The sequence below is a fragment of the Clarias gariepinus genome, chromosome 9 (assembly GCF_024256425.1).
Source record: "Clarias gariepinus isolate MV-2021 ecotype Netherlands chromosome 9, CGAR_prim_01v2, whole genome shotgun sequence".
Taxonomy (NCBI): Eukaryota; Metazoa; Chordata; class Actinopteri; order Siluriformes; family Clariidae; genus Clarias; species Clarias gariepinus.
In genome coordinates this window covers 36,328,081-36,346,270 of record NC_071108.1, presented here as the reverse complement: position 1 = coordinate 36,346,270, position 18,190 = coordinate 36,328,081, and the positions used below count along the sequence as shown (strand labels likewise).

Below are 18,190 nucleotides of genomic sequence, written 5' to 3'. Positions count from 1 at the left end.
TCCTTCTTTAAGAACTCTGATTGATAATGATTCTCATTGAGTCTTATCAGTTTTCTAACAAACTGATAAGCCACTGCTCATTGCTCACACAAATCATCATTCCTGCGCTGTAATTAGGACGTCCTCGTGCAAGAAAGCAGTGCCTCCTGGTGGTGAGTTGTGTCCAGGAGTGAGTGCAATCAAAAATTATATTAGTATTATAATAGTAAACATTTACTAAAATGGGTATAGAGTATCACCTTGTCAGGAAATCCTTTTAACACGTGGTTCTTTAACACACACAAAAAAAAATCACTTAACATTCTACTTTTCCTTTTGCACTTCTACAATTGATATTTATTTATTTATTTATTTTAATTATTCATTTGTTTTCACCTCCTTCAAAACGTAATATTTTTTTACTCAATTGATTTCTAAAATAGCAAGTTAAACGGAACCTAAATAATGATTTCCAGACATTTAAGTAATCCAAGTAATCCTTATTTTATTGATAGCTTATCTACCTATTTATTTAGTTTTCTCTCTTTCTTTCTTTAATATATAATGTAATATTAATAAGAAGCTTAAAAGTAAATTAGGCATTTTCAATTAATCAAACGAGCCATTTTAAACCACACATAAGTAATGTTCTTGATTCACATTCCTTTTTATATTTCATCCAAGAATGAAAAGATGACTATTTTATATTTATTTCCTGTAAATTATTATGCCTCTTTATGCACATATGAATTTGGGTTCTGTCCCAACTCTGGTGTTAATTGCATGCCTGCGTTCAGCCGTGTAAAACAACCAAAATGGAACGCTTACACTCCAAACAAGTAACCAAATGACTCAGGGACTTAGTCATAAGGTAATGAGTAAAGAAGCAGCTGGGGCATGTGATTAACAGACCTACACTCCTGAGGACGGAGGTAACATGCAGTAATAACGGATGAGATATACGCCTTCGTGTCATTCACTGTACAATTTTATTATATGGAATTATGGGGAAAAAAATAGAGAAAACAGTTTGTTAGATATAGAGTTAGATGTGTAAACAGATGCATTCACAAAGACAATGGGTGCCTGATATACACTTTAATGTCATATCAACTATTTAATCACACACACTATAAACAGAATCAACAACTGAAATCTGCAGTTTTATGAGCGATCATATTTACATTACAATTTTACACTTGATGTAGATTATTTAAAATTATAATAAAAATATATAAAAAAGAATTGAATTTTATTTAACTAATCATATGCCATTACTACCGAACAAACAGGAATATGTGAATACAGACACACAAACACACCTGTCAAACTTCAAACTTTCTCCAATATCTCACACCACAAATGTATTTAATGTATGATATCATACTATTTCTGTGATATTTTCTGATTCTCTTAGTTTAATAACTCGTGACTCAAACTTCACTCCTTTCCTAATAATTTAAAAGATAAATAGTTAAATAACAAACCTGGACTTAAAAAGGGTTAGATGTACATTAGTGAATACATTATTCATTTTAAATTGAAATCACTCTTGGTAGTGCGCTCCTTGTAATCAATAACGTTAGCAGGGCTGTGAGATACAGTATGATAGGAACGTTATATCAGGATTCTCAAAGGCATTTCAATGACACGAAAAGTCAAATCTTTTAAATGTAAATAAAAATCAGTTCGATGAGTAACATAATGTATTTTTATTTACCAGCCAAAGGTTAGGACACACTTGCTCATCCAAGGGTTTTTCTAACATTGTCTTTCCATTTTCTACTTTTTTTCTGAAAATCGTCGATACTAAATAAGTGTTTATCATTAGTTTATTCCAATATCAAACTTACACCGATCAGCCAAAACATTAAAACCACCTAGGTTTTACGTTTCCCCTTGTGCCACCCATACAGCTCTGACCCCTCGAGGCATGACACTACAAGACATCTGAAGTTGTGCTGTGGTGTTTGGCATCAGGACGTTAGCAGCAGATCCTTTAAGTGCTCTAAATCCCAAAGTGGGGCCTCCATGGATTGGACTTCTTTGTCCAGCACGTCCCATGGATGCGCGATCAGATTGAGATCTGGCGAATTTGGAAGCCACGTCAACAACCATGACCTCTTTAGACCCATACACAGCGAGCTGTGATGCACTGAGTGTTTTAATACGTTTCTGTAACGGACAGCATTAACTATTTTCTTAATTTTTGCTACATCGGCTTTTCTGTGGGTTTGGAACAGACAGGCTGACCTTCGCGCCCCACAGACATAAATGAGCCTTGTCACCAGTTTACTGATATATAATTGATAGTTAATGTTATGGTTGATCGGTGTATATTGTCATATCTTTTAGCCCTACTAACTATTCAGGCTGCATAAATTCTGCAGCAGATATCACAAATAAAGGTGATGCATTTGCTTATCTAGTGACTGCTCTAATGTCTATTATTCACATGTCCCTGGAAATAAAGTAATCGGCCCCGGAGTCCACATGTACCATAAATGTTACAACACCTCACTATGTGAAACTCTCATTTGCTTCGTTAGGAAGTAAGCAATGTGTTAATCAGTCATTCTGTGAGAAAAGTGGAAACTTTAATTGCCTGTGAGCTCCCAACACAATAACAGAAATCAGGACAGAGATGTGGCTAATAGAGCCCTGACTTAAGTACGAATTGAATTATGATCCAATTTATAGCTACGGTGAATTGGCTGCAAAAGGTCACTGTGGTTTCCAAATACCAAGCTGAAATTTCCACTAGACATTAATCACGATTAAAGAATTGAGAGTGTGCTTTAGCTACTATGGCAAAAAGTACCTCATACACAATATAGCTTAATACCAAATAGAAAAAAATCATCACACTGTAGACACAGTCTATCCCTACATCCTTTTATCAATAACACCAGAGTTCAATTATCTGAGAATATCATATTTAAAGAAGAAACAAACGCATCTCAGGTGTTTGAAAAATCCTTGCAGGCTGTACACATTATTTATTTCACAGCATTATATACAGAAGCCCTTCGGGTAAAACCATTGCTTGTTTTCTTTCACATTGCTGCAGAATATGCGGCTCTGACAGTAGTGCACCTCCAATTCACATGTTTTTACTGTATTAATGCACTCATTTCTAGAGTAACAACTCATTTATTGGGACTTGTACACCGAACTGATTAAAACACTGGTGAAATTTAAATTTAGGGAAGGAGAGAGTGAACCCGGTGGCACGGGCTTTCATATCCAGTTCCCCACACTGCTCCCACAGGTTAACACACAAACTACAATTTGACGTTAGACAGAGACAAACGAACGCCGGTGTAGAAGTCAATCGATCGCCACTACAAAACGCAACATAAACGTCTAGGACGTTCAGAGCGCGTTCGTTTATCCCAAAACTTAGCGCCCGTGTGAACAAGGCCTTAGAGGTAAACCTGTAATTTTTTTGTGGTTTCTCGTTAACTTGGTATAACAACAATCTTGTTTTTGGACATTAAATGTAATTATGAATGGATAAAAATGTGTAATTCTTTAATGAAAAAACAATTCTAATTCCTGGCAGATTGCTGTTATGTAATAGGAATAAAATATTTGTCATACATGCCACTATAGTAAAATAATCAACTGTGTGGTTGTACCTATAACTTCACTTAACATCAAGCCTCATCACACCATCATGTCATGATTCATTCCTTTGTTGTGTTTTCTGACATGTTTTTAGGTTCAGTGTCGTTTCATATTAACAAACTGGAGTAAAATATTGTGATGGCTTTTGTTTATTTTTTCACACATGGATCATATAAAAAAAAAAGTTCAGGTTATTCATTTAAAGAACTAGTTTTCATTTTCAACATCACGTTATCATATGGTGAAGAGTCCTCATCATCTTGAGACATATTCTGTGTTCCTGGCATCCTGCTTTTCTCTGCTCTCTCTCTTACCTGCTCTGGAATTATGGCTCTCCTAGGAGGTTTGGGGACAGCGTAGTCATCTACATGTGCATTATACGGGAACTCGTGTCCACTCGGATCATTTAAATCACCAAGTGTCTTCCAAGCATTACCTCTGACTTCCTCAGGGTCATCATAGAGTGCAGATGGAGCGCGGGTTTTTGTGGCGCAGCCTTCAGGTTCATCATATATGTGTTCCACTGGGTATTGATTTAAGTGTCTTTTTGGTTTTTGTGGGAAAGGTCTGATGGCAGATTCATCGATGCTATCATAAAGTGGCTCCACACTTTTTTCATTACTGTCTCTATTTTCATTACTCAAACATGGTTCCACTACCATTGGTGGTGCCAAATGTGATGATGTCAAGATGTCCATCATGACATTTTTGGCAATGTTGTCGAATGGGAGTGAATACTCCGTGTCAGGGGAACTGGAACATGGTCGAAGAGTTTGGTGTTGATTTTCTTTATCAACTCTATCTGGACTGTCTTTATCTGGGAGTGGTGCTGTGACCCGGGAATAGGCCTCTTCTTCTGTGTTGGCTAAGGGACAGCTTCGGAAGTTCTTGACCTGGTTCTTTCTTGGCATGGGTCGTGTGTCAATGTTTAAACTCTTAACCCCAGTCAGGTGTTTATCTGTAGGCATTTCCAGTCTGGCACGGTGAGGCGATGATGGTTTGGGTTTGTCCTTTAAAGCAGTTTCACTCAGCATGCTGTAAACAGTACCGGAACTGTCCTCTGTTGGTGGATTGATTTTGGGCGGCTGCGGTGTAGGTAAAGGTTCTCGATCTCGAGCACCGCTCGAAGCCTGTTGCTGGGAAAAATTTACTCTCTGTAAGTTAATGGCAGCTTCTACATACTGGAAAATGGCATTGCCTTGCTTGGTGTCAAACTCAAAGTTGCCCTCGCCAGAGTCGCACCTTCTTCCAGCCTCGAAAGAGAATGTTGTCTGTTTTGAAAAGGACACAATTTGGAAGACGAGCATGACATTAAGTTGCTTTCATCGTATAAATTGTTGGTTATTGTCATATCACTAAAATCAGCAGAACTATACCTTGTCTCGTCCAAATCTCCGAAGGTACCGATATGGCCAGGTGAAATACACTTCTCCTGACTTTGGCTCTTTCAGGAGCAGGCTGTCAAAGTCGGTACGTAGCAAGTATTGTCCTTTCAACCCACACCTTTCTGCAGCATCTGTACGTCTAACCACCACCTTGAAGTCCTTTAATGCTGAAGAAGAAAAAAACCCAGAAAATTATTTTGAAATTATTTGGTAATCTTCTGTTATCTTATTTGGTAATCTTCTTAATTGGAACAGACAAGAGGGGAAATGAGCTCGCTGCTGAGGTTGGTACATAAACAAAGAACTTTTAAATGTACTTCTTCGGTACTTTGCGGCCTGACACAGTAAAACATTAGTGCCAATTTCTTTTATTTAATAAAGACTTGAGGTGAATCAATACTTCTGCTCAGTACTGTATATACTTTATAACTGATATTCAATATCTGTGGTGTATTAGTATTAAACCTTATCCGGACATGCTGAAAAACAACACTTTACTTATTGCATCACCAGTTGTGTAAACCTGGAAAATCTCAGCAGCCTCTGGAGTATAATTATTTCTGAACTGCAGCGTCACCATGCATCATCTTGTTAAATTCAATCATCATCTTGGAGCGGTACGTCTAACTGAGGCATTTTGGTGAAACTTTTCAGACTGTTAAAGTTGACTGTTTAAAATTGTCAGTAAGGCTGTTATGTAATATGTGACATGCTGCTTCTGCCGACTTGCACAATTTAAAAAAGAAGAAAGAAAAAACCCTCCTCCTCATGCAAAGGAGAGATGTGGTTTGTAGCTACTTGTTTCATATGTAGCATGTGGTTATGGGAGCTCCAATGTCTCTACTGGGAGGAAGTGTATCATTTTAACGACAAAAAAAAAAAAAAAAAAACTATATTCAAGCTTCTGTTTGCAGCTCGCTGAGCTACTCCCTCTCGAAACAAAAGATGACACAGTTCCTTCCGGTGAAAGCAGACTAGCAATACAGAAATAGTACATGAGACAGAAAGAGGGAGGGGAAGAGAAAGAGATTGCTTCCAGGTGTTGAACTTTACCAGTTTGTAATTCCAAAAAAAAACACTATTTCATTGAACACCAGTTGCCTCTTCATGCATTTTATTGGTTTTCCTTTCATAATTTCACAGTGTTAACATAATGACATAACTATTCTTACAATTTAGTTGTTTCTCTCTATGTCTTTTGTTTGCGTCTCTCCTCCTCTTGCAGGTGAATGCTGCGTTCAGGAAGTTTGGGGTTTGTGGGGGGAAAACTCTTTCTTACATTGTGCAAACAAACTGTAATTCTCCTCTACGTAAAAAATCTTCTTGAGTTCCTGCCAACCTTATTTTTATGATGTATTTTATGCCCCCTATATCTTTTTAATGCATTTATAGTGACGTATGTCGTTGCCTTGGTGATAAAAACCTGCTTATGGGAATGATTTCATATGCCCGAGGACAAAACTGGAGGAATTACATAATTACAAAGGAAAAATAAATAAACATGTAGACAAATCTGAAAATGTTAAATTGTTTGTTTGTTTGTCTTGAGAGGTAACATAGCACTGACACTGGAGACTCCTTCTGTAAGTAAGTAAGTTTTCTTACAGAAAACACCACCATGTTAGTTACTGATTGCTCATGCTTATCTTTTTAATCTGTTTATACAGTAAGCATGGCTTCCCCTGTACAACTTCCTGTGATTGAACTGTTGCTAGGGAAATAATAACATGTCAGGAAAGCACATAAATAAAAACCCGTGTTACTGTCAGAGCCAAGACTGAATTGATAATCTGACAATTTCACTGTGGGACGACGCACTTTGGGGCCCGTCCAAAGTATTACTGTTGTAAGATTGTTGTTGTTGTTGTTGTTTACCAAGGCCCATTATGCAGGGATAGCAGCCCACTGGTTTGTCTTCTATACTGACAGCATAAACCCAATCACATGGCTCCATGGGCCAAGCGGCAAAGTATTTTTTCTGGATATATAAAATCTCTATATTATGTAAATAAAAAATTGCACCACCCCTTCCCTCTTCTTCTCCATCTCTCAAAATGGACAAACCTAAGCAAAAAGTTTGCGTGGAAAGGAAAAAAAACTGATTTCACCAAATGTTTAATGATTTCAGATATGGTCTCTGTACAGGGTTGCGGCTGTATTCTCAACCTTATCAGTAGTGCCAAAGGTTGTACAGCATCATCATGCAGTGTGTGTGTGTGTGTGTATTTTGAATAGCAGTGTATGTACAGTACATCTCAATCAATCATAATATCGTGGACAATGTTTCTTTTTTTCCTGTAATTTAACTTAACAAAGTGAAACTCATATATTCTGGATTCATTACATGGCAAGTGAAATATTTTAAGAAATATTTTAAAATCTTCTAAGATCAATCACAAAACTATTTACAGTACAGAAAGTGAGTGCATAAATGAGCATACTACTTTTCAGAAGTCAGACATTTCAGGTATTGTTTTGAGATTGTTGTGAGATGTTTTATGAGCTGTGACTCATAATCATCAAAATTTTAAAAAGCTTGAAATATTTCACGTTATGTGTAATGAATCTAAAACATAAAAGAAATGAACTTTTTGAAATAAATTTGGGTAAGGAAATGAATGTTTCCGCAATATACATTTTTTTCCCCATGTATTGTATATGGGTGATGATGTCATCAAAGGTGCCCAGGTCAAAGCTGCTGTTATAGAGAATTAATCAACACCTTTTATTGCAGGATCCCAGTAAAAACGTTATTAACGTTAACAAATTAACATTAACATGTGCATTATTAACAATTATGTTAATGTTCATTTGTATTTAATCTGTTCTTAATTATAATCTTAATATTGAGTGAACGATGGTCTCCAGATGTTGGACATTGTGGGTTAAATTTTATTTGCTGATGACTTAAATAGGGTTTATTTTATTAGCTGTTCGTTAAAAAAAAAAAATGGGTTGCTTGTATTATATTATTTTATATTAAAGTTAAGGTTTATTCAAGCTGGCCCGGTTGTTTCTACAGAAGCCGTTTTAAAGTACCGTTACTGTAAAGTGTTGGCCTTGAATATGAATTGCTGGGTGGAAGTCACAGAGACGCTGACAGCAGGATGTGTCACAGTGTGACTGATAAGAGAACAGTCTGCACAAACAGCGGACACTGGTGTTATATGTTCTTCCGCCACACAACAGGAAAAATAGGCCACAATTTTCCATTGCGTAGCAGAGGAATGTAGAAGTGGCTTAAGTTTCAGTGTGTGGCCAAAGTGGTGTTAATGTACTGAAAATACCTTAAACAGTGGCTGACATGAGCCGTTTTTGGCTGTTCTGCGCTTCCCTTTAGCTGACCTTTTGCTGTTGTTTGTGAATAGTTTAACTTGTGCTCACCCGCATCTTTCCCACTGTAGAGCGAGTTATCCGTCATCGAGACATCGTCACAATCGGGGACTGAACTGCGCCTTCTAGTTGCCCCTCTTTCACTCCAGTTCATCTACAGCAGAAACACAATCACATTAGTTTATGTGCCCATGAAACTGGTTCATCATTCTTAATTCGCTGTCGATTGAACAGTCATGTTATATATGAAGTGTAGTAGCAGCACATTTATAATTAAAACATTGCAAAAACAATTCATGAAGCAGCAACGGAAACTTACTTAAGAGTTACACAAGTTTTTTATATGCCTCAATTAACATTAAGGGACGATTGTTTGTCATATTTTTTTATTTTTTTATTTTAAAAGTTAAATAAAATAATTTTAATTTTTAATAATGTCTTTAATAACTGCAAATTGATGATGTTAATAAACAAAGTGGATTTTATTAAAGAGATATAAGATTAAGGAGATATCATTTTTTGGAAATTATTTTCCTGCTGTGGATGGAAATCAGACGGAACAAAATAATTGTTTGATTGTGACTTGCGCTTCGTCACTAGCGACTGCTTTAGCACTAACAGATGATGACACACCTCTAGCCGTCTGAGAAATGTTTAATTATATCAGTGAGAATATGAGCACTGTTACTATGATGTCTAAAATCTGATACTAGAAGAATGGCAAAGAGAGGAGCGAAAGTAATGGGACAGCAACAAATATGGTTGTGGCGATGGTGAAAATAAACAAAACTTTGAGCTCACTTCAAAAAACAATTTATTTATTTGTTTTTGCAGGCCTGCCTTCTGTACAAACGTGGTCATTTTCTTCAAATGCAGGTTGTATTATATATATTTTTGGTTGTCAAGATTTTTTTTCAAGGAAAATCTATTATTTTTATATAATTCAGACTAAAGTGTTATTCAAACTTGCCTCCCCTGATATGAATTACTGTGTATTCTCGTTATATAATGTAATAAATCTGCTATAAGTAAAGTCAGTATGCAGGAATGTGACAATGCGGTGCAATTTGAAAAGCAGAACGCAGCATGACAATGCATGCTTTTTATCTCTTAACTAATCAGAACACGGCTAGAGATTGACCTGAAAAAGATTTTTAAATACAGGACCGAGTGCTGAAAAAAAGGTGAAGGTGAGGGTCTGAACAATGTGGTCAAATATAGCACTGTAACGAGAGACATGTTTATTGCTAGGTTTATTGCTATGGCATTTATTGGTATTTGATATCGCAGAAGTGGTTTTAATATAAATGTTCAAGCACACAGACACAGTTTTTTGCCTCTCAAGCCAAAGCTCATATAAGCTTCCTCCATCCTTTTTGCTTAAGTAAATTTATGTATTCTTTATCATTATTAAACATAATGATTTCAACAACCACAACAACAGTTAGCCTGTGCTAGCTTGCTAAATCTGCTTTAGAGTATGTATATCACAGAACAAACAACTATGATCTAATCTGTATAAATCAGATCATCAGTGTATATTTCTACATCTGAGACCATTGTTAAGAAACGTAAGAGTTAAGAACGACCTGATTATGATGCGATTTGGACCTGACACACTATTTCCCTGAATAAAACATTTTGAGCGTTCCATCCACATTAACTTATACATGTCGTGTTACAGATTTTAGTAGTGTTAAAAAGCAAACACACATAAGTACATTCAACGATACTCTAGTGTAGAAAGTACTAGTTATTGTTCATATCACCTTGTCTGACCTTAACCTCTGCTTAAGCAGCACTGAAACTGCTGATTTATACCAACAGCTTTGCATCTATGTGTGCAAGTTACCCTTTGTCTTTCTAAAGCAATGCATGCAGAAAAAGGTCACAGTCGATCTTATGGAAAGATTTAACTCTTGTTATGAAAGGCAAAAAGTTGCCTGGTATAGATTTCTATCGAAATCATGAAGTTGCCTTTTAATGAAACGAGCACAAGTCCCAGTGCCAATCCACATCTCTCATTCAAGGTCAATACAGTTAATCGTAATTGTTAACTGAGTGAATTGAATGAGACGTTGATTAAAACATTTCAGGAAGGAGTCTCCAGTGTCAGAGGTTAAGCGTTAACAAAAGTTAAAAAACTAAAAGTTGAAGTTTATTGATAAAAGTTTTCTGATATTGTCACAATGGTGAAGCATACATTTCTTTGTAGGTTCTCTTTAACACAACCAACTGCACGTTTTTTTCTTATGAACTTTAAGCGAGAGAGAAAAAGGAAGTAACACTAGGAGCTAAGCTGCTTTACAGACAACTATAAATGGATAAAAAACATACATCTTGTTCTGCATTTAACAAAACATCGGTGATTTGTGGTGATGAATAGTATGAATAGTAAATCATATTCTGTTATACTACAATAATGAACATCTTCATGGCAACAGTAACTTTGCTTTATTACACCACCATGTCATTCAGTATTTCCCAACTTAAATAATCTGTAAATTTGCCTAGATTGGGTAATTTTAGGCATATTAAAAATACTTATATATTCACATGCACATGTCCCAGTTGCTTTTCAGTAAGCTTAAAAAATTAACACTAAGTCTTACTGCGGCACGAGCTAGCTCTTACTTACAGGAAATGCAATTTCACACAGTTTCTGCATCCAGTCATCGACTTCAACCATTTCTACAGCAAACACAAATGTCTTCTCAGTGGTTTCCACCAAGAAGGCCTTGCACTCCTTTGGGCAACCGTCCACATCTGCAGCCTCCGTCACACGAATGCAGTCGCTCATTTTTATAATCTGCAGCAGTAATGATGTTTTAAGATAATAAATGTTATGGTGTGTATTACTCAGCAAAATCTTTAATTTTGTTGTTTATATACGTATATTCACATGAGAGCGAGAGACAGAGAGAGAGAGAATCTAGTCAAATTTATCTGCAATTTCTTAGTATATGATTACAACAAACAAAATATAGGATAATTATTTCTCTAATTTAATTATGTTTAGAATATTCTTTTATTTTTTAAGCAAAGGTTAATCATTAATTTGGGGTATTTTTTTTTTTTTTAGAAATAAGCAAACCTATTATTGTTTATTCTCCCAATACTGCAAAAAATATTTGCCTAATTTAATAGATGTTGAGACATAAGAACTTTATTTTTGGTTCATTGTAATCTTATAATAAGAAATATTCTACTATATTTTACTATATATACTCGATATATATTAGAATTTTACTAAATGTCTTGTATGTATGTATGTATAGGATCATATGTGCTGAAAACATCTTCTGTCTGCATACATGTGACATCATTGCTACTGGTCTTCTTTCTTGCTCATTCACTCACCTTTTTGTTCTCCTGCTTGCTTTTGGACTTCTCCAGTGTGCCGGTCGTGCCATCTTTACACTCGAAAAACTCTAGCCGTGAGATCGAACAGGTGCTTTCTCGGTACAGAATAGACCATACTTTTTTCCACTTCTGCAACAAAAAAGTCATGAAGAAATCCATATTTAAAAAGATTGTTTTTCAAACATAAGACTAGACTTATAGGGATTCAGGATTTCCTTTATAATACTGAAAAAAAAAAAACTCTTTGGTTTATTTCCTTTACGTCAGAGAATCTCAAATCTTTTAAAGCCAGGGCTCGCTTTAACGCTAACATAAATTCCATGTACAGCTCTTGTAGGATCATAATTCACCTAAACACACATTATTCAAATATGAACAAAAATATTCTGCCTTATTATTGCGGTTATGAAGCTTTTAATTCCTGAACCATGCCCCATCTACATCTCCAGTTCTAGGGCAAATCTTTAAGGCTTTATCTAGGCCCTACAATAGAGGGTACTCTAATTAGAAACCCAAAAACTGGTAAGCACTCAAAGAACCCCAGAAGGGCCCTTTACATGGAAAATATTGATGCAATGATATCTGATGGTTATGGATTTTTTTTACATCCATGCCATATCCCATCATTTCTGTTCGTGAGTTTAACCTAAAGTAGACTAAATCCAAAGGTTTTTTGCAATATATTAATAAACTATTTGTGAATCTTGTGATAGAGGCACAGATAGCAAGGTGTACACAATAGGTGCTAACTCATAGCTATTTTGTTATCTACAGCAAAAAACTTATACTTGCTTTCACATTAGAACACCTGCAAATTTGTAAGGTGTTTAGTGGTCTAAATACTAGTATATAACTGGGTAGTAATAATTAACTTTGTAACTTGGTGATGAATTTATAAAATAATTTATTTAGCTATTTCCAAGTACTGTACACAGAGACTCCACTTGACTGGATTAGACACAACAAGATATAATTTATTTTTTAATTGGAATTTTACGCAATAGTTCAATTCATACAGATGACACACACATAACACCCTGACAACTGTTTTGCATTAAAACATTTTGGGACTTTTTCAGTTCCACTATACACAAACTATAATTAGATACCTAAACCTGCTTCTCATAATCAAATTTAACATTAGGCACTTGATCCAAGCATGTTGTCTTACCTTTCCAAATCTTTGTTGCTGCAAATAAAGCATACCCTTCTTTCTAATATCCTCTTCCATGTCTGGATGTTTCATACTACTCTTTAACCCAGCTACAACTTACATCTTCTTTCATCTGGTGTAACACCCCTTCCTGCGTGTTTGCTCATGACGTCGTTAGCATCTCCAAGTTCCGCCATTTGTACATCCTGTATAACCCAGAAGAGCTCTGTTGCAACATTCTGTGCAGCAAGAGATACGCTTCAGATGCATGTGTGTGTGCATGCATGCATGCGTGTGTGTGTGTGTTTAAAATTACAATAAATAAACATGCATAAAGTGTCAAATGTCACTACTTAGTTCCTTAGTGTAAATTCCTTCCACCTAACAAACGATCTGACAGCTGTGTTGTATTTCTGTTTCCCCTTTTACAGACATTTTATTTAATTCACATTGTTACAAGCAGACTGTTGTAGTATACAATCTGTTACATACATACATAATGGTCAGTATAATTGGCATGTTTCAGCACATCAGATTTAACAGCTGAGGTGTCATCTCAACTCTGTGGTCAGCTGCTCTTGCTGACATCCTGTTTCCATTGTCATAAACACACATACACACACACTCACACACAGGGCAACTAGTGTAAATTTTTTGCCCTTTAAAATTACTGTCACTGTTGTATTTTAACAGCTTCTATTATTAAAAAAAAAGTTATTAAAGTTATTAGAGCTTATTCTGGCAACTCTAATGAAATGCATGAAATGCTTTCCTGTTCAACTATTTTTGATTCTATTGTGCCCTCTAGGGAAATTAAAAGGAAGTTACATAAAATACATCCACACTTTTCCAGTGATAATCAGAATAATGCCTTACAGTTTTTTTGTATTGCTTAAGCACAATTTTTAAAACAGGGCCCGTGTTTTCAAAACAGTACACACAATTAGCACAATCACACTCTTGTAAAAACTATACACTTATGTTTAAAAACCACACTTTTTTACCAAAAGAAACACACGTTTCACATTTACCATACTCTGTTTGTGCGAGTTACACTCTGCTGTGATAAACCTAAAACACTTTCAGCATGTCTACTTCCCTATGATTAGAGTAGGCTACCATCAACAAAGTACAAATATAAAGTAAAGCCACCAAACACTACACAAGACCAATGTTGCACACTGAAGAAACTCATTTATTTCTTAACATGCCAAAAATGTTGACATGAAGATTCATAGTACTGTAACAACAGGTCAATTTACGTATTGTGCTGTAAGTTTACTGTTACAACAACAAACAAAAAAAAAACACTAGACATTGTCTCTTGCCTAGCTGGATCTGGCCAGAAAATTTCATCAACATCATAGGCAATGTTGCCATTAGCAAGACACCATGGAAAGAAACGTCTTGAATGACGAATCCGTCCTTGTATTCCTGCTACCTACATCTGGTCACAGGCCTCTTCGATGGCTTCTCTAAAGACAGAGATCATATACCTTCCACCGCCATGCCAAGAAAAACTCTTCTATAGGGCTGAGGAATGGAGAGTATGGTGGAAGACATAGGACGAAATGTGGATGTTGCTGAAACCAGTTCTGAACCAGAGCAGATCAGTGGAAATACACATTGTTCCAGACAACAGTGTATTGCATTTGATTTGCTGCTGTTATGTTGTGCAGTTGGTCCAAGAATGTAGTGCTGTGTTGTAAGGGCCCATATGGGAATGGCGGTGGAGGACCCCATTCTGTGTAATGGCTGCACAGAGTGTTATATTTCCCCCGGGGCATTGACTATAGCCATGTGGCCAATGATGTTTCTTCCCTGCCTTTGTGACCCGTTGGGTTGAACTCAGACTCATCTATGTAAGGGTCCAGTCTTAAATCCCAGCTATGAAGTGACCCAGATGGGACTTGAACCCACAATCCTCAGTTTCAAAGGCTAAAGCCTCATCCATTAGGTTACTGGGCCTATACTTGATCATTGACGGTTATTTTTAAATAAAAACAAACACAAGCCTGGGGTAATTGATTTAAGTTGATTCTCTACAACCATCTCACAAACAACCTACTGCTGTCCCGGAGCGCAAATCTCAGGAGGTTTAACGTGTGACAGTAAGTCCTGTTCTTGGTTTTCAACTGACCCAATATACCAACCAATGTTGTAAGGACCTTCAATATGGCCTGGATAGGGAGAAAATAGTTAGTATGGTTGCACCAGCCGGGAATCTTGCATGATACCTCCACACCACTGGTGCTCTTTGGGGCCTCTTCTCTGTTTAATTCACACATCATTTACAACTCGACCCCACTGTAGGTTGGCCTAAGAACGCAGTCTGCAAATTTGAAAACCTAGTGTACATGAAATGCACATTTACATCCATTTACAGGATTTCTTGTTCATATCCTCAGCTAGCAACTTGTAAGAACAAAGAAGTTCAGCTACATTTAGCCCAGGTAACAATCCGGCAGGCTTTTTTTCTCAAGAGGCAAGCTGACGAACAACACAGCAAATCAAGGCCAGGACACTTGCATAATAGCAGCTAACTACGTCTTGCGCTTAGGGTAGGATGGCAATTCCTCTGAAGCTTCAGGGTCCAGTCTTAAACCCTAGCTATAAAGTGACCCAGATGGGACTCGAACCCACAATCCTCAGCTCCGAAGGCTGATGCCTTATCCATTAGGCCACTGGGCCTATGCTTTAGTTTTGAATTTAGTTTAAATGAGTTTAAATGAAAACAAACACAAGCCTTGGGTAATTGATTCAAGTTGATTCTCTACAACCACAGTGTTTTTTATTTGCTTCCTCCAGCATGTCCTGCAAAAATAAGAAGCAACACAAATTTCTCAGCTAGAGAGTCCTTTGCCACACTTCAGGAGAACAGATGACTGGCGCTTTTTTTACACCATGAAGCAAAGAAAGCTCATTCCTGTCCAAATCATAGGGTATTTCACTCCCTTGGCATGGTTTCCTTCAGATCTACACTGCATATAGCAAAGACTTTTGCTTACATACTGTATATCCAGACCCAGAAGCAACTGAAACCTGCTACATATGGCTCGGTCAGGACAAGGGTCGCAACAAACCTGTGCCACAATCTGGGCCCTGCAAAAATCAAGGCCAGTTTCCCAGTTCTTATTGACCAAACAACCTACTGCTGTCCCGGAGCGCAAATCTCAGGAGGTTTAACGTGTGACAGTAAGTCCCGTTCTAAGTTTTTAATTGACCCGATATACCAACCAATGTTGTAAGGACCTTCAACATGGCCTGAAAAGGAAGAAAATTGTTAGGTTGGTTGCACCAGCCAGGAATCGAACCCGGTTCGCAAGAATGGGATTCTTGCATGATACCATTACACCACTGGTGCTTTTTGGGCCCTGTTCTCTGTTTAATTCATACATCATTTACAACTTGACCCCACTGTAGGTTGGCCTAAGAACGCAGTCTGCAGATTTGAAAACCTACAGTACATGAAATGCACTTTTACATCCATTTACAGGATTTCTTGTTCATGTACTCAGCTAGCAACTTGGGGGATTGGTTGGATGAAGATTTTCTAAATACACTGCAACCTGCTTGACATCATCTGGCACATCCTGGAAAACCTCAAGGTTTTCATTAACTGAATTCAACTTAAGGATATGACTCTGCTAGCTACTTGTAAGAACAAAGAAGTTCAGCTACATTTACCCCAGGTAACAATCCGGCAGGCTTTTTTCTCAAGAGGCAAGCTGACGAACAACACAGCAAATCAAGGCCAGGACACTTGCATGATAGCAGCTAACTACGTCTTGCGCTTAGGGTAGGATGGCAATTCCTCTGAAGCTTCAGGGTCCAGTCTTAAACCCTAGCTATAAAGAGACCCAGATGGGACTCGAACCCACAATCCTCAGCACCGAAAGCTGATGCCTTATAAATTAGGCCACTGGGCCTATGCTTTAGTTTAGAATTTAGTTTAAATGAGTTTAAATGAAAACAAACACAAGCCTTGGGTAATTGATTCAAGTTGATTCTCTACTACCACAGTGTTTTTTATTTGCTTCCTCTAGCATGTCCTGCAAAAATAAGAAGCAACACAAATTTCTCAGCTAGAGAGTCCTTTGCCACACTTCAGGAGAACATATGACTGGTGCTTTTTTTACACCATGAAGCAAAGAAAGCTCATTCCTGTCCAAATCATAGGGTATTTCACTCCCTTGGCATGGTTTCCTTCAGATCTACACTGCATATAGCAAAGACTTTTGCTTACATACTGTATATCCAGACCCAGAAGCAACTGAAACCTGCTACATATGGCTCTGTCAGGACAAGGATCGCAACAAACCTGTGCCACAATCTGGGCCCTGCAAAAATCAAGGCCAGTTTCCCAGTTCTTATTGACCAAACAACCTACTGCTGTCCCGGAGCGCAAATCTCAGGAGGTTTAACGTGTGACAGTAAGTCCCGTTCTAAGTTTTCAACTGACCCGATATACCAACCAATGTTGTAAGGACCTTCAACATGGCCTGAAAAGGAAGAAAATTGTTAGGTTGGTTGCACCAGCCGGGAATCGAACCCGGTTCGCAAGAATGGGAATCTTGCATGATACCACTACACCACTGGTGCTTTTTGGGCCCTGTTCTCTGTTTAATTCGTACATCATTTACAACTTGACCCCACTGTAGGTTGGCCTAAGAACGCAGTCTGCAGATTTGAAAACCTACAGTACATGAAATGCACTTTTACATCCATTTACAGGATTTCTTGTTCATGTACTCAGCTAGCAACTTGGGGGATTGGTTGGATGAAGATTTTCTAAATACACTGCAACCTGCTTGACATCATCTGGCACATCCTGGAAAACCTCAAGGTTTTCATTAACTGAATTCAACTTAAGGATATGACTCTGCTAGCTACTTGTAAGAACAAAGAAGTTCAGCTACATTTACCCCAAGTAACAATCCCGCAGGCTTTTTTCTCAAGAGGCAAGCTGACAAACAAGACAGCAAATCAAGGCCAGGACACTTGCATGATAGCAGCTAACTACGTCTTGCGCTTAGGGTAGGATGGCAATTCCTCTGAAGCTTCAGAGTCCAGTCTTAAACCCTAGCTATAAAGCGACCCAGAGGCCTTGGGTAATTGATTCAAGTTGATTCTCTACAACCACAGTGTTTTTTATTTGCTTCCTCTAGCATGTCCTGCAAAAATAAGAAGCAACACAAATTTCTCAGCTAGAGAGTCCTTTGCCACACTTCAGGAGAACAGATGACTGGCGCTTTTTTTACACCATGAAGCAAAGAAAGCTCATTCCTGTCCAAATCATAGGGTATTTCACTCCCTTGGCATAGTTTCCTTCAGATCTACACTGCAT

At 37.4% G+C, this 18,190-nt stretch overlaps 1 protein-coding gene and 2 non-coding genes across 3 annotated transcripts; all 3 read right to left on the bottom strand.

The window, feature by feature from the left end:
• Positions 1 to 1,062: 1,062 nt before the first annotated feature.
• On the bottom strand, positions 1,063 to 12,976 carry dok2 (docking protein 2). Its single transcript, XM_053504571.1, has 6 exons — positions 12,862 to 12,976; positions 11,688 to 11,819; positions 10,966 to 11,136; positions 8,379 to 8,481; positions 4,986 to 5,161; positions 1,063 to 4,880 (listed from the first exon to the last, which is right to left on the bottom strand). Exons 1-6 carry the CDS (start codon positions 12,934 to 12,936, stop codon positions 3,801 to 3,803), a joined length of 1,737 nt encoding a protein of 578 aa, XP_053360546.1. The 5' UTR covers positions 12,937 to 12,976; the 3' UTR covers positions 1,063 to 3,800.
• A 2,485-nt stretch (positions 12,977 to 15,461) lies between these two features.
• On the bottom strand, positions 15,462 to 15,534 carry trnar-ucg (transfer RNA arginine (anticodon UCG)). Its single transcript has one exon. It is a non-coding gene; the product is annotated as a tRNA-Arg (tRNA).
• Positions 15,535 to 17,374: 1,840 nt separating this feature from the next.
• On the bottom strand, positions 17,375 to 17,445 carry trnag-ccc (transfer RNA glycine (anticodon CCC)). The gene has a single exon. It is a non-coding gene; the product is annotated as a tRNA-Gly (tRNA).
• Between the last annotated feature and the right edge of the window lie 745 nt (positions 17,446 to 18,190).